The sequence below is a fragment of the Leucopleurus acutus genome (genome assembly GCF_964270905.1).
Source record: "Leucopleurus acutus genome assembly, chromosome: 9".
Lineage (NCBI taxonomy): Eukaryota > Metazoa > Chordata > Mammalia > Artiodactyla > Delphinidae > Leucopleurus > Leucopleurus acutus.
The window spans coordinates 68,066,651-68,084,535 of NC_139144.1; the positions used below are offsets into that span (position 1 = coordinate 68,066,651).

The following is a 17,885-nucleotide window of genomic DNA, read 5'->3' on the forward strand; positions in this document are numbered from 1 at the left end:
TATACCAGGAAAGTCCTGGGCAAACTGCATAAGTTGGTCACTCTGTAAAAGTAACTTGCTTGATTTTTAAAGGGTAGAGAGGGATTTAACCTCTTCTCACCTTGGCTGGTCAGATTTCCTATGTACTGCCGGCCCAGCTCTAGATTACAGTCTAAAATAAACAGCAAAGACGTTCTTTGATGGCATGGGAGAGGGAGCTAAGTTGAAGTTTGGGAATATTATTCCAGGCGATGTAATGGAAAATGTCATTTTTCCAGTCCCTGTCCCCAGACCACTGAGCCAGTGAAGCTGAACCTCCCTTTACCAGATTTCCAAAGGGCTTGCATATCACCATAATCTGGCATTCAGAATGAAAAAGCACTCACCTTGGGAAGGGGATAGAGGTGACACAAGGGTTGGCCAGGGTCCTGTTTACAAAACTCCAGGGTGTGACACACCACATCAGCATTTACATCCGCTCTGAGCCTGGAGGGAAATAGGGCAAAACAAAGGATATTTAAAAGCTCTCAGGCATTAGGAAACAAAAGCTATTTCAAAAGAAGGTCAACTCCCAGAATGAATTCTAGTATGGCCTTTGAGTCCAGTTCCATGCAGCTGCTGGATCATAACGATTTCCTGCCACTTGCTTTCTCCTACTTTTAGAATAAGGTCCTGGGGGTGGGGAGAGACGACTCACAGCACTGAGCTGTGAGCCAGCCTCTCACACGGGCACTGTGACACTTTTCAGGAGAAGCCGCAAATAAAATTGAGAAAGGAAAAATGGACAAAGGTGTAATTTCATGGGAACAACATTATTTTTTTTAAATTTATTTATTTAATTAATTTATTTTTGGCTGTGTTGGCTCTTTGTTGCTGCGCGCGGGCTTTCTCTAGTTGAGACGATTGGGGGCTACTCTTCATTGTGGTGCGTGGGCTTCTCATTGCTGTGGCTTCTCTTGTTGCGGAGCACGAGCTCTAGGTGCATGGGCTTCAGGAGTTGTGGCACGTGGGCTCAGCAGTTGTGGCTCATGGGCTCTAGAGCTCAGGCTCAGTAGTTGTGGCACACGGGCTCAGTTGCCCAGAGGCATGTGGGACTCTCCCAGACCAGAGCTCGAACCCGTGTCCCCCGCATTGGCAGGCAGACTCTCAACCACTGCACCACCAGGGAAGTCCCAGAACAACATTTTAATGTTTACTGAGCCTTAGAGCAAAAAACTTTGATATAGCCTTAAACACCTAAAATTATTTTCTTAGATGTAATCCAAATCACCTCTTTTCCTTTTAAAGCAAATATATTTATCTTTGACTTTTTCCCCTGAGTATGGTGTAAGGATAGTGCTCTTCAAACATTTGGTTTACGTCTGGGTTTGAAGGGGTTAAAACAAACCTTCCATATTCATTTTCTACATGCCACCCCCAACACTCTTAAACCAAGAAGAATGAGTATAATGTGCTGCCTCAAAGGAAGCAACAAGTCATGTGTGGACTTTTAGTAACTTTTCCAAGTAAACTACTGACTCAAACTCAAATCAAAACAACAAAAACAAAGACTCCAGAAACATACGTTGGTAATATCTAGAGACTAATCTTGGAAGGACAGTTATAGATTCTAGAAGCTATTTTGAGGGGTTTCTTCTCAACTCACAAGATCACTTAACTGTCCCCCTTCACTTGTAGGGGTGGGTTCCTGGCAACTGTGTATATACTTCATATCTCCTGCCAGTTGATTGGTCCTCATTAGACTGCAATTCAAGTCGGACCAATCAGATTCTCTCTCAGGGAAATTTGGAATTGGTATTAAAAAGTCTGACTTCATTCTGGGCTGTTCCAAGAATAGCAGGAGCTATAGTGACTGGGGACTGTAATGTCATTTCCTGCCATGAGGACAGAGCATTTGGAAAGCTAGTCTGTAGGATGGGGTTCAGGCGGCAGAACCCAACGTGTGCAGTGAGGAAGAGACTCTGTTCCTGGTGACTTCCCAGTCCTGTTTCCAGCTCTGTCTGAAGCCTGGATATTTTCCTGTCTTTAAGTTCCATGACATGCTTTAGGTGCCCTTGTAATAAATCTACTCTAACGCTTTAGGTGCCCTTGTAATAAATCTACTCTAATGCTTTAGGTGCCCTTGTAATAAATCTACTCTAACACGCTCCCCCTCCAACTATTACAGTGACTATCTCTACAGCTACTACAATCACTACCACCATTCTTCTCTCCCTGACCCTTCTCCTCTTCCTCTTCCTTCTACTTCACAAGCAAAGCTAAGTTGTTTCTGTCTTTTTGTTTTTTTTGACTGAATGCAGTCACAGCCCACGCATGGGCCAGCCCTTGAGAAGCATTGGTGAGCCTGGCAATGCTTGGCCCTGTGACCAGGGCCTGGATGTAAGTCATTGGATCTGCTCCCTGGCTTCACTCCTATTTCTGCTTTATTCCTCCAATAACCATTCCAGCGACCCTCCATTGGGTTGTCCACTCCTCCAAGGGAGTTTTCTACCTGGACATGCAGAATAAAAAACGAGATTTAGAGACGTAAAACAAAAGCAAGGTGCGAACAAAACAAAATAAAACAGAAACGCATCCTGGTTTCACTTAGTGTGCATAAGTAGCACTTTTAATAGTTGCTGAACATCGAAACATCTTTAAAAGCTCTACTAATCTTAACTTTGGACTGCCAAGCAAAAAGTGCGAGGAGGGGCCTTGAGTCTTAATTTATATCATGAACCTTCTTGCAGAAAGAACTGCCCCAATATTAATGAAAAGCCTATCGGAGAAAGAGAGTCCATCTCAGAGATCTTTAAATATTTTGATGTGATCCAGGAATCCCATTCCTGGGCATCTATCAGGAAAAGATGAAAACTCTAATTTGAAAAGACACATGCACTCCAATGTTCATAGCTGTACTATTTAGAATAGCCAAGACATGGAAGCAACCTAAGTGTCTATCAACAGGTGAATGGATGAAGAAGATGTGATATGTGTGTGTGTGTGTGTGTATACACACACACACACACAATGGAATAAAAAAGAATTAAACAATGCCATAAAAAAGAATGAAATAATGCCATTTGCTGCAACGTGGATGGACCCAGAGATTATCATACTAAGTGAAGTAAGTCAGAGAGAGAAAGACAAATGTTATATGATACCACTTATATGTGGAATCTAAAAAATAGTACAAATGGACTTATATACAAAACAGAAATAGACTCACAGACCTAGAAAAGAAACTTATGGTTACCAAAGGGGAAGGGGGAGGGATAAATTAGGAATATGGGATTAACAGATACACACTACCATATATAAAACAGATAAACAACAAGGTTTTACTGTGTAGCATAGGGAACTATGTTCAATATCTTGTAATAAACTATAATGGAAAATAATAAAAAAGAATATATGTATAACCAAATCACTTTGCTGTACCCCTGAAACTAAGACAATATTGTAAGTCAACTATACTTCAATTAAAAAAAGGGAAAATATTTTGATGGTCACTAGTATGTGCAAACATAGGCTGGGATCATGGCTTTCAAATTTCATTCCAGCTGAATGAGACTAACCATGTGACTGGCTAGATGGCTTTTCAGCTTCTTGTGAGCATCTGAGTTAAGACAGGAAAACGAGCTCATCATGAGAGTCATCTGCTTGGCCCCAGGGTTCCTTCATAGGAGGTGGAGGGGAAGGTAACATAAGGCGACTAAGCTGGGGAACAAGCAGTTTGTGACACACAAGGTCCATTACCAAAGTAATGCCTACCAAGGGTCAGTAAATCAGGAGAGGGTGGCTGGTTTCACACATCTGTTCTCAACTTAATGGTTCATTTATTTAATTGATGACTGCTGTCTTTGGGGAGATCTGGTATTTTGTGGACTCAGGAGGGTAATAAATAGGGCTCTGCTTAATCTTTTTTTTTTTTTCAACCTAAGACCAATATCCCATCTGTGGCAATTCAGAACCACCAGAGCTAACTCATCATATGGTGTCCAAGATCTATTCTCTTTCCCCTGCAAACAGAGCAAAATTTCAAGTAAGTGAACTTGAATATGGGAGTGGGGATGGTGGCCCTCATTCAGCGAGTGAGACTTGTGTTCTCTGAACTGAAAAATAGAAGAGGGGAAGTGGGTATGTGGTTTCCCTCCCCAGTCCTCTAAGATCAGAGCTTTATCATCAAAAGATTGGAATTGAGAAGCACCCCTTTGCACAAGAATAGAAAGTGCTGAGCCTCAGACATCCAGACAAGTGTAAGACCATGAAATGTGCAAGATGCAAAGAAGTGGCAAAGTAGCATGTGCCTCTTAACCAACCTTGGGACAGAAGGCTTAGGCTATACGTAATTTGTGAAATCCTTAGGAAATCTCCAAACCCTTAATAACTATTCCCATCCAACATTGCCTTCTTTTTCCCGGAGCTGCAAATAAGACCAAAATGGTCACATTTCAATTGACATCCTTTACTACCTTTACAGGTAACAGAGTTGTACAGGAGTGAGTCACGTGGGGAGGAAGCTTCAACACATTCGGCAGAGCTAACTAACAAGTTTAATTAGGATCATGGTAGAAGGAAGTCAATGCTGATGACTGTCATCATCATAAATCAAAAGAAGGGAGCACGGTCAGGGTTAAGTTTGAACAGACAGGTAGAGTGATAGCTTATGGCAGGGAGCAAGGACAGAGCCTTTCACACAAGGAAGCTCTCAGATTTAGACCTTTGACATCACTTTCAAAGGAGAATTTATACATTAATATATAACCACAGAGATACACTCACAGCATTGAAAGAAGATCTTCCTCATACAACTTAACACTTTTATCTCACTTCTGGACCACACACTTTGGAGTGTACTAGGAATTTAATCATTTCTATAAATCTTGTCATTACCTTGTCAATGGCTCAGTTGTATTATTGTACTTTATATTTTTGCTATTTAAATATACGTTAGTTACCTTTAAGTTGTACCAAAATTGTTTTAAACCCTGTTTTGCAGTTTTCTTCTAAACATGTTAGTAGTTTAGGCCTCTCCTGATTTCTGAAATCTTATATTCCCTAAGTTTGGAATATAAGATTTTATGATTGAGAGCATAAATAGATACCATGAAGCAAGGTGAGATGAACAGAAGACCAGCATCAGCTTTGCTATGGCAACCTCTGGCACAACAGAAGTCAAGACAAGGAAGACCAAGCACGTGGTCACTGCCTAGGTTTGGTTGCTCCCGGAAGTAGCCCCGCCCTGCCTGACCCAGGTTCTTGGGCTAATGAATGCCCGAGTACTCAGGTGTCCCACTTCCTAACAACATCCTGTGGTTCGCCTGTGGGTAGGAAATGTAACTGCTGAATAATTAGTCCATGAATCATTGAGAATTGACCTATGAAATAATGAGGAGGGATGCCCTCTGGGTTAGTATTTAGTATTGGAAGCCTGAAATTCAGGTAAAACTAAATCATAAGGTTGTCATGTTCAGGGTCTACATCAGCCCAGAACTGCATGTGATTGATTAAAATAAGCTGTAAGAAGAGGCCACCATAGGAAGAGAAATTGCTATCAGCAAACAACTAATATGGGTCCTGGAAAATTACACACAAACAAAACTAATAGTGGACGGAAACACAAAGGGGGATCATTTATTATATCTATCTTTCTTCAAAGTGGCCTCCCCCATACTAAGGAGAATTAGTCACTTATGACCCTCAAAGGAAAAACTTTCTTCCCCTCCCCACCACCTATTCAGCCTCTTTCAGTGGCTTGCCAGAACCATTTTTTTCTGTGACTGTTTTCCACTTACTTCTCTGGTTCCCTGATCTAGGCCCAGGAAAACCTCTCTGGCCAAGCTGATGTTTCCCCCAGAGCACCTGGCTCAGACTAGGTGTGTAAACAGATTCATTGAATAGGCTAAATTGTTTTCTTTTCTTTAGTTCATCTGTAGTGATAATTTTATTTTTATAAAGAATTAATCAATTTGACAAATGTTTACTAAAGGCTTTCTATGCTCAAGTATTGCACCAAGCCCTGGAGATACAAAGCCCCCTGCTTCCCCTTCCTCCCTCCCTCCCTCCCTCCCTCCCTTCCTCCCTCCCTTCCTTCCTTCCTTCCTTCCTTCCACATATTCAGTATTTTGCTTAAGATGAATAAGTGTAGTCTTAGTTCTCAGAAGTCTTTCAATCTAGTTATCAACTCAAAAAAGTAAATGGAGAATTAAAGTACAAACAGACATGATAAGTGCTGTTTGCAAGTGCTAGGGGTTTGCACAGGATAGGAAGAGTGTGTGTGTCTGTGTGTGTGTGTTGGGGGTATCTATCTTAGCCTAGGGAGGGTCAGGAAAGCTTCCAGAGGAAATGACCCTGGAGCTGAGGTCCAAAGAAGTAAGATATTTTTGGGGTACAGGTTTTGGATGTGCCAAGCTGAGTGAACAGCTCATGCAAAGGTCCTGAGGCAAAAACCTTCTGATGTGTGGGGAGAATTACAAGTGGTTTGGAGCATGGTGTGCTGTGGAGCAGCCAGGGATGAGTCTGAAAATGTCCTCAGGGGTCAGTTCATAAAGAGCTTTGTGTAGGGGGCTAAGGAATCCTGCAAAGGGTGTGAAAATTTTATGTTGGAGATTGCCATAATTAGTTTTGCATTAAAAAGCAATCTAGCCAGCTAGGATGTGGATTATGGACTTGCAAGGCAATGGGCAATCCTGCAGGCCTGGGGTCCTATTAGGAGGCAGTGGCAGTAATAGAGATATGAGCTAAGGAGAAGGGGTCCCTGCCTTCCAAAAACTCCCAGTGCAGGGCCCAGGAAAAATCACTGACCACAGTAAAGGGAGGGCAATATAAATAGAGGCAGGTGCACAGCACAATGGAACACTGATCATCCCTCGGGTCTGTATCATTTTAAGTTCCTTTTGTCTTTAGAATTCTGTAACTGCAGGCTACCCTTCTGTGGGGTTATCTTCTCTGAGCCACTCTGCTCTGAGGCTAATATGAGGCATATAAAATAGGATCCATGTAAGAATGTTCACAGTAGCACTGTTCACAAGTGCCACATGTGGACAGTGCAAAACCAGAAAACAACCCAAACACCCGTCAATGGGAGAGTGAAGAAATAGACTCTTGTAGAGACACAATGGAACATTGTGTGCAGTCAGAGGTGCATGAACTACAGCAGTGACACAAATCTATGGATGAATCTTAGACATACAAATTTAAGTGGTAAGTCCCCAAAGATTATGAACAATGTGATACCTTCTTCATAAAGTAAAGAAATAACCAGAATTTTAAAATATGCTTTAAAGGAATATATAAAATAAATATATTAAAATTATTTATTGTATTAGCATATATTATTTTTATGATTATAATTTATCATATTAATAAAAATATACATATATATAAAGACCATAGAAAAAGGAAACAAGAGAAAGATAAACATGGGATTTATTACTCAGGTGGAGAAAAGCTTGAGAATGAAGAGAAGGACAGTGTGGTCAGGGTAAGCTATTGTCAAGGACCTAGAATTTGCCTTGGGTGGTAATTTGGAAGCTAATTACAGTATTCAAAGTAACTAGGTAAATAACTAAAGAAGAAATACAAGAAAGCCATGTATGAATCCTTGATGAGAAAGCGCCATGAACAGGAATATGATTTATCTGATCCAGTGCTCTGAGCTCAAAATAGAGAAAAGAAAGAAAGGAAGCAGACAGGTAATGATAATGGCGCACATACAGGACCTTGAGGGGTGGGGCTGGAGAGAAGGCCGGGAAACCAGCAGGTGGGAGGAGAGAAGGAAAGAACCTGAGAAGCATGTGGCCCAAGAACCTAGGAGGGAGTGTAGGGCAAGCTCGGGAGAAAGGGTCGAATTCCCATGTCCCGCCACTAGGATCTTGTCACTTGTTGGCATTATTGGTGAAATTCCTTCTGAAATCCTCTTGGAGAGAAACTGAGCCAGGTTGCCACACTGTAATTCAAAGGGAGCCTTTGCCTAGGATCACAAAGGATCTGAGTCAGGTTTGAATTTTCCACTATTAACAAGAACTGGAGAGATATTACGCCCTTTTACAAAAAGTACATCCAACTGGAAATGGAGCCAGCTACCTCCCAGTTTTCCTGCTTCCCCCCCATCATGTCCCAGCAACCAAATCAGATTAATGTGCTGGCATACTCACAGTTTTATGATGTCTGGTCCAAATATGCCTACCACTAAATAGCAGGTGGTCTTCAAGAACAGTTTTTCTAAGAAAAATCAGGGGAAATAAATTACTTTTCATTATGATGAATTTAACACACGAGTTAATAATGATCTTTACTAGGAACTGAAGCTAAGTGCTTAATTTATTATTAATTCAAGTGATTAATTGTAAAGGTTTGGGAGGAATGTTACAGTTAATATACGCATGAAAATATCATTTCCATCTCAGGTTTACGTAAACGGCACTTTGTTTACTGTAGATGTTAGAGACCACTAATTTTTGATAAAAATACAGTTAAATTCTGGAGTCTCATTTTCTTTTGTACAGCAGGGAATGTCTGAATGTTGGAAAGGATCTCATTTGTTGATGATGACAGAAACAGGACTTGCTTTAAAGTAAATAATCTGAAATATTGCTTTGTTAAAAATATTCTTCTCTGATGTTCATTTGGGGAAAAAAGACTTTACTTTGGCTATTTAATTGTTGCTGTTGGTATTCCAGACATAAAAGGATACTAACTGTCACAGGTGTCTGCACTGCCATCTACACCAGAGAACACACACACACACGCACACACACACACACACACACACGCACACACACACACGCAAATCCATGGCCTACACAACCTCCTTCTCCTGCTTCCCCTGTTATGAAAATACAGGAAGGCTTTATGGATTGGTCTGTTTGGACAAGGAAACCTGTTAAATCTCTGGTCCTGTTTCTCCAGTTTGTCAGCCGACTATTGAACCCTGGTAATTCTATGGAGGGCTTTTGCATGGTTAGGACGGATGGACTGTCCTGGGGACAGATGGGAAACCCTCCCTGAGAAGAATTTTTCTTGTCATATTTACCTCAAACTGGGCTACCAGTTGCTTGGAGAATAGGCACTATTCAGGATAAATATGGGAAAACTCTCTGGTACTTCAATTTTACTCAATGGTAAATAATGTAAATATTACTTTTATATTAAAATAGATAGTTCATGGGACTTTTTTTTGCAATAAAGCATGAGACTTCAAACACATTATGCTTTTGAAGTAGGAACTTAAAACTAATCTTACATTACTATTGACCTTACAGAAATAAAAAGAACGATAAGGAAATACTATGACATCTGCATGGCAGCAAATGAAAGGCAAACTACAAAAACTGACTCAAGAATAAATATACAATCTTAATAGACATACAACAAGAGATTAAATTAGTAATCAAAAATGTCCCATAAAGAAAAGCCCAGGACCAGATAGCTTCGCTGGTGAATTGTACCAAACGTTTTCAAAAATCATCTGAATAGATATTCTCCAAAGAAGTTATACAAATAGCCAATAAGCACATGAAACACATCAGCTGTTAAAGGAAACGTAAATAAAAACCACAGTGAGATACCACTTGATACCCACGATGATATGTGAGAATACAAATGACAGATAAGGGTTTCCCTGGGGGCGCAATGGTTGAGAATCCACCTGCCAATGCAGGGGACACGGGTTCAAGCTCTGGTCTGGGAAGATCCCACATGCCGTGGAGCAACTGAGCCCGTGAGCTACAACTACTGAGCCCGTGTGCCACAACTACTGAAGCCTGCGTGCCTAGAGCCCATGCTCTGCAACAAGAGAAGCCACTGCAATGAGAAGCCCGCGCACAACAACGAAGAGTAGCCCCTGCTCACCACAACTAGAGAAAACTCGTGTGCAGCAATGAAGACCCAACGCAGCCAAAAATAAATAAATAAAATAAATAAATTTATATTAAAAAAAGAGGTGGTTACTTTCATTTTTACAAAATGAAGGATAATAACAAGTATTGTTGAGGATGTGGAGAAATCAGAATCCTCATATTCTGCTGGTGTGTGTATAAAATGGTACAGCAACTTTGGTAAACAGTCTGACAGTTCCTCACATGGTTAAATATTGAGTTGCTATGTGAGCCAATAAGCCGACTCCTAGGCCCAAAAGAATTCAAATATTTATATACCCACACAAAAACTTATACATGAATGTTCATAGAGGAATTATATAAAATAGCAAAGAAGTGGAAATACCTCAACCCAAATGGCCATTAACTATGGAGTGGATGAACAGAATGGGCTATCTACACACAACAAAATATTATTCAACTATAAAGAGTAATGACTTTCTGATACATGCTACAACATGGATGAACTTAAATACATTATGCTAAGTGAAAGAAACGCATTTCTACGATTCCATTTACATGAAATGCCTAGAACAGGCAAATTCACAGAGGCATAAAGTCGATTAGTGGTTGCTTAGCGCTGGGGAGAATGGATGTTTGGGAGGTGACGGCTAAGGGGCATGGAGGTCCTTTTTGGTTTAATGAAAATGTTCTAAAATTAATGGTGTCGATGGATGCACAACTCTGTGAATATACTAAAAGCCACTGAATTATACACCTTAAATGAGTGAATTGCATGGCATGTGAATTAAATATCAACGCAACTGTTATAAAATAAAAACAGCACCCCTTGGGTGTTCCTCCTTAGGGGTGTCAAAAAAGCTCTGATGTCCCAAGTCTCAGACACCAGGGTTTCAGCACCAGCTAACTGGCTTCTGACCTTGGTCAGGTTGCTTCCCCTTCTGGGTTTCAGTTTCCTCATCTGAAAAATGTAGGAGTAGGATTCAGTTCAGTTCCCTTCACTGTCTTGGAAGCTTGGAGGATTATGTAACTGACATTCAAAATTACGTGAACTTGCAAAGCACTTTGGAAATGAGTTTCCAGTATCGTTAATGTAAAACTAGTTTAGCCGAGAGCAGAGCAATTTAAAAATCGACACCAGGGTGTTCTTTGATATACTTGCAGTGCTGCCTGAAAGGCAGAGAACATTTTTCTTTTTTCTGGTAAAATAAGAGGTATTTGCATGTGTGTGTGTGTATTTTTTATAGAACATTATTTTGCTCAAGTTGAAGTGAGTGGCAGCAATGTTCTCCTCACCCTCTGTGCAGGGCCATCTGAACAACCAGTTTTCTCAAACAGATTCTGTGATGGTTAAGAATGAGAGGCTCCTGCAGAGATGGCTAATGTGGGACAAGAGATGGGCCTCTGAGAGCTAAACTTTAGATCAACACAGAGGGGTGCAGAGCAGAGAGAGGCAAAGTCTCTAGAAAAAGCCAGACAGGGCCCAGTCAGCCATGATCAGATGGTAACCTGTTACTGCTACAACTGAAGACAAGACTGGCACTAACATAGTGCTAGTAACCTATCTGATATAAAATGTATACAGTTAAACCTTGCCCGTGACCAAGAAGGTACAAGAGCATTTAATTTCTACAGAATCAAAAGGACTTGGAACAGCATAGGGGAAAAAAAAGTATGGCCATTCCCAAGGGCAAAGGAAGGTTAAAAAAGGAACGATAGGTGTATCCACATATGTGGGTGTAAATAAAATCTAGAACATCCCAAGTTGTAAGTCACTTTTATGTTTATCATCACTTTGTTTCTCATAAGAAACTTTTGAGGGGGTGGTTATTTTTACCCTCATTCTATGGGAAGGAACTTTGAGGTTTAGAGAGGTAAGGCTGCCCAAGAGCACAGTGGTTCAGTAAGAGATTAAAGTCTTCTACCCAAAAGCCCAAACTATTTGTAGTATGCATTTCAACGTACTTAGGACATGTTATTTGATGCCTCATCTACCTCAGGTATGGCAGGTATACACTAACTACTCATTAGAAGTTTGCAGCACAGTGAGGTGAACTGACCACTGAGAGAGTTTTGTAGCTATGTGTTCTGGGCTGCGTGTAGATTTTCAGAACCTACAGAATGTGAGGAGAGTTGCCTTCCTCATTTTAAGATGACATGAGTTTTTAGCTATCATACTCCACGGAGATAAGATTTCTGCACAGGTGACCCAGGAAACTGAAATTCTAGCAAGAATCTGAGGGCATATGAGTCTACTGACCCCTGGTGAGAATGATTCCATTAATCATTTTTCCATTAACAATTCTGAGATTCTTCCAAGGTGTTTACTAGTGAGAGCCAGAGGCAAATGCAGTGGGTGAAACTGAAGGTCAGAAATACTTTGCACAATTCGAAAAAATTGTCTTCCCAGGCATCAGAAAGGCCCGCGTGATTTACTGAGTGATTACTCTCAAGAATGTTGCTTGCATGGTTTCTCTGCTAAGGTTATGTTTTATATACTTGTTTAGCTTTGGAGATAAAAGCAGTACTACTTAAAAATAATTTTTAAAATAATAACTGTTTGTTGCTGTGCACATTTTGACTTCCCCTCTCTCCCATTCTCACCAGACAGAAGGCAATACTGGGTGCAGGCAGCCACTGTGGACCAGGCCTATTATGTTTTCTAGAAGGAGAAATATTTAGCTAAGGGTCAGACTATCTTTGTCACCCTATACAATTCACGTGACCATTCTGTGCACTCTTTCCTATCCACAAAATGGAAACAGTAACGCCAACCCTGCCCTTATGTCTGTCAGGTGAAAGAGGCTTTAATCCGAACTGAGTACTTTATTTCTATCTAGAGGTGAATATTAATTAATAAAATGAAAATAACTCCAAATAGCCTTATTAATCCTTTGAAATGCCTCCAATTAAAAGGTAACTCTCCACTGAAATACCAACTTTCCTTCCCTTGGCAAAGTGCTAGCCTCTATTTTGTCAGCATCTGACTTTTCAACCTCTCACTTTACCTCAGCAGACTAAAATTTTCTGTTATGAGTCAAAAGGAGCCAAGGCGGAACCTTGAACACCAGCAATCTTGGTTCATGTTGTTTTGTATTTTGCTGGTACTTTGGGACAGGATCATCTGAGAAATAAGATTTTTACTCAGCCTTTCATCTTTGAACAACACAACTTTGCTTAAAAAGAGAAAATCAAACTCAAGGTAAAAATGGTGATATCTGTCAGTGTGGTCTATTACACAGAAATGACAACAATCAAAACAAGTCTTAATGACGATTATGACTTTTTAATTTTTCTTCCTTTTTGTAAAATGGTAATAACATTCTTCTTTCTCTAATTCAGAGATGTGAAAATATAAAGCAAGGTTTATAATAGATTTTGAATGTCCAATAAAAATGGGGATGGATAAATAAAATATGGGACGTTTATATGGTGAAGGACTATAGAGTAATTAAGAGGCTTGACCTAAGTCTATATATGTCTTGACACATATAGATCTCAAAAACATAATGGTGAGTGAAAAGCAGAAGTTGCAGAGTCGTATATACAGTAATCATTGATATAAAACTACAGTCCCCACAAGGGTGGATTCTGGAAAGATGATGGTGGAGGCAGCAGAGTTTGGGAATTTCACTGAATCTCTACAAAAAAAAAAAAAAAAAAAAATAGAGCTTCTAGATAGGAAAACCAAAACCCCATGGACGATACTTACAACAAAACTAGATATCTTCACGAACCCCAGAATACAATTAAGGCAACGATAAAACACTCACAATCATGAGACTTAAGGGTTATCAACATCAGTGTGGGAGAAAGTAAAGGGAAGCAAAGGGATGAATAGCAGAATCTCCAAAATAGCCCACAGGTATTGACGACAAAGTATGGTGGGCCAATGAAGAACATCCCCAGATTTATATTAAAATCAGCTGCAACTGGGAGGGGGTTTGCCCACTGCAGTAGCAGATGAGTGCAAAGGACTCAAGGTTATAAAGACTAAGGGGTTTGAGTGGTCAGGCATTTACAAATTCTAGAAAATGAGCTACCAGACCTCCCTTCCAGGACAGGGTCCACACTGAGGGGAAACTAGTGGGTTTGGAATCAAAACTGAGTTGGATAGAAGCAAAGTAAAGAGAAAATCCAGGTAAAAGTGTGCAGAGGGACAGAACCAGAAAATTTCAAAATGCAAGCAGCCATGTGTTTATTTACTTACTTTTTAACACTACACAAAAACAATGGAAGAAGGAGTTCTGTGCATTTGGAGAAGCTACCCTGAGCCACTTCTCTTTCTAAGAGTTTTTGAAAACTAATTTCACATAAAAATGAGCAACAGATATGTATCTAGGTCAACTCCCATACAAAGTTATTATAAGAAAAAAAAAAAGAATAAGGAACAGAATCACATCCTTACAGATAGCAAAAGCATGCCAGAAAATCATGCCAAAAAAAGGATTAAAACATAACAGTATTTTAAAATGAGTGAGAAGCATTAATAAAATGGTATAAGACATGAAAGAACAACAGAAATCAGAATTGGCAAAACTCAGGTATGGAAATAAAAGAACTCAGGGAAGAAAACAAGATTATAAAAGTAATGAAATCTAAATTAGAATGAACACAAGAGGAAGGGAATACAATAGCTGACGTTTTAAGAGAAATAGAATATGAAAAAGGGGAAAACTTTCAAGATAAAAAATAAATGAAGTGATAAAAAGTATTCATTCAAGAGATAGGCAAAATCATGAATACAGGCAAAGAAGATTTAAAATATGGTTATTAGAAACCCAGACAAAGAAAACCAAATCAAGGAAACTGACCAAATACTAAAAACTTTCCTGAAATTATAAAAAATGTATTTGAAACCACATATTAGTTTCAAAATGAGAGAATAAGAGCACACTGCATGCCTGAGAATGTCAATATGCAACAGCCGACGCCAAGACATAGTCTAGTTAGATGACTAAATTTTATAGAAGAAAAAAAAATTCCTTTAAACTAGGCAAAGTGACTTATAAGAAAAAGAAAATTAGATTATCATTACGCTTTTAAATAACATATTTAAGACACTTAGGGAAAGAAACTGTGCCAAGGTTTTTTTGGGTTTTTTTTTTTGGCCACACTCTGTGGCATGTGGGATCCTAGTTCCCTGACCAGGGATTGAACCCAAACCTCCTGCAATGGAAGTGTGGAGCCTTAACGACTGGACTGCCAGGGAAGTCCCTGCCAAGGATTTTTATATCCGGAAAAACACTGACTTTCTAATGTAAAGGACAAGCCAGCTTGTTATCAACGTGCAAGAATTCAGGGAATATTATTCTCATGAGTCCTTCCTGAGGAATGAACTTTAGACAGCACCTCGACTAGAGAGGCATCTGCATAAGGGCTGGTGGTGAACATCAATCTTACAGTTGCTGATGGAACTAAAACTAAATGAAGATGAAAAGGAATGTATATATTGTACGTAATGGCCATATACTCAAATAATGGAGAAATGAGGCTATCATATGTGTAAAGAAGGATAGGTAAATGAGTAATTATGAGATATTTTAATTCTATCAATCCCCCGGTCCTTGAGAGTTAGGACTTTGAGTGTGGAAAGAAGATACAGATATGATACAGAAGAAACTAAGAAAAAAAAAAATCCTGCAGTCCTCAATTTGAATTTGAAGTGTCAGAATGAACTCATATATTTTATATTAAAATAATATATGTAAATGTATATATGTATATTTTCTATCATTGTCAACAGAAGAAGTCTAGAAAGAATGACCAACTGAGTAGCAATGACATTCCTATGCACCCAGATCATGGTCTTAATACTATTTCCCACTAAAAGAAACCAGAGCTTCCAAGAAATGACTGATTTCAAGCCTGGGGTTGGAAATGTACAAGACAGGCTGGGACAACTTGTCACACTAGTTAGTGACTAAGTCACTTAGACTACTTAGACTTATGTCGAAAGGACCCAGGAGCCAACTTGAAGTTCCTACTGTCAAAGATGAGAGAATTTGAGCTTTAAAGGGATAATAGTTGAAGTAGTCTGAAACTCATCAAATGTGTATAAATTCATGAGTTCATAATGATACTTTAAAGAAAACCAAGTGACTACTTTGGGATGATACTATAAAGGCAATGAGTTATTTGAAAACTGGCAAGTAAAACAAAAGAATCAAGCATTTATCCTGCCTTTCTTAGAATGAATAATAGTACCATTAGGAACTGTGGGGAAAAACATCCCTAAGCTATGATGATGATGAGGGAAACTGTCTCTAATATATTTCAACTACTAAAGGAAATATAATTGATAGATTAGAATAGCACCATTTTGCAACCTCCAATGAAATGATAGACCTAGTCATAGAGCATCAACAGCTGCTAATATCACAAAAATAGAAAAGAGAAAACCACTTATGATGGCCTCCTGTTGAAAGAAAACACCATCACTTATAGCCTTGCCAAAGAAATCAAACTGGAGTCTCATCAAGCCTCTGGATCTAGCTGCCAATTTTCAGGAAATACAGAGCACAGAGAAACACATTCGATCATACCACAGGGACGCCATCAGCAAAATGCAGAAACTCTACACGACAGATTCCACAGCTAAATTACAAGGAAAAGGAAGGGATGGAAAGGAAACTGGTAGATTAAAATCGACTTAAAAGACACATCAAAAATTTAAAAACTGGGCAAGACTATGGTGTCTGGAGATACGCAGTTGGGTGATAAAGCTATAAAGCAATACAAGGAAATGATTATAGTAATCTTCAGGATGTTGTTTTTTTAGGGGGGAGGAGGAATTTATGATGGGTTGGGGCATGTGGATGGGACTTTTGGAGCAGCTACCTATCTGTTCTTTCCTGACCTGTGTTATGTTTACAAGGGTGTTCACCTTTCAATAACTGATAAAGCTCTACATTTATTTTGTGTTTTTTTAATTTGTTTCCTTTTATCAAGAAAAGGTTAAAAAATTATCCACAGACAATACTACACATAGTCTATGGATTCATACAAGTGAATGTAAAAGTATAAAATTTGCCAAACCCAATGCCCATCAAGTTCCTATGAGTGGTTCCATCTAGGGAGGAGGTAGGAAAATGTAACTGGGAGTGGGGGAGGCCAAAGGGCATTTCAAGTTTATTCGTTACCTTCTAATTCTGTGGAAATATGTCAAAATCTTAGCAATGGTCAAACTGGGACATTGCAAACACATGTATTTGTGTATTATCCTCTCCCAGTCTTTATTTTTGAATTTTAAAAAAATGAGCTTATGAGTATACATTGAGACTGCATGCAATAAATTTTCTGAAAATGTTTTGATGCCATTGACACAACATCTGTTAAATCAAATATAAAATCGTCATGAGTCCAACTACCTTACTTAAAAATAATAATGTAGGCATCTTTGAAGAATTAGTTCCTTAACATTAAGTGAATGAAAATTTGACTCTCAAAGAAGTTTATTCATTGTGATTGTACACCTAACAGTATTCTATAAGAGAAAGAGCGTCAATATTTTCTTTCTGCTGAGAGTGTAAAAAACTATACAATTTGTTTAAACCACCAATCATTTCCTTCTTTTGCAGGATGTGTAAAGAATTTTATAGAAATTAGAAATTAAAGGATTAGAAATTAAAGGATTTTATAGAAATAGAAATTAAAGGATTTTATAGAAATCCAGTTCAAATCAATGGAATGTCCCCAGATTATTTTCCCATTTGGAGTTTTAAGATCCATTGTCTCCTCAAGTCTAAATAAAGCTCTGTGTTAGAAAGGAGGTGCTTGCATCTGAGAATGTGTGTGTGGTTAAATTAACATAAATCATTGAAAATTATTCATTATTCATAATTTTGACCTTCTCGGTACTTAAGGCCATGATCACCAGGTGGGCAAATCATTATAAATGTGACACATAAAACAACAATCGGCCATTCTACATTTTATTCCCTGAATGTCCACAACAATCTCATTCTGCCATGAGAGAAAATGAATGTCAGGGGAAAAAAATTGCCTCAAGTATTTTTTTGTGTCTTCCTTTTAATTTCTATGAGTTCCATAAGAATATCAACTCACAGAAATAACACAATCAGA

The 17,885-nt window shown here is 39.0% G+C and overlaps 1 protein-coding gene across 1 annotated transcript in view; it reads right to left on the bottom strand.

Moving 5' to 3' along the window:
* AOAH (acyloxyacyl hydrolase) overlaps nt 1-17,885 on the bottom strand; it is a 171,419-nt gene that overhangs the window by 139,098 nt on the left and 14,436 nt on the right. Inside the window, exons 4-5 of the mRNA XM_082847010.1 lie at nt 8,118-8,184; nt 366-465 (exon numbers count right to left, since the gene is read on the bottom strand). Of these exons, the coding sequence (XP_082703136.1) occupies nt 366-465; nt 8,118-8,184 (167 nt within the window). The remainder of the gene's footprint in view (nt 1-365; nt 466-8,117; nt 8,185-17,885) is intronic.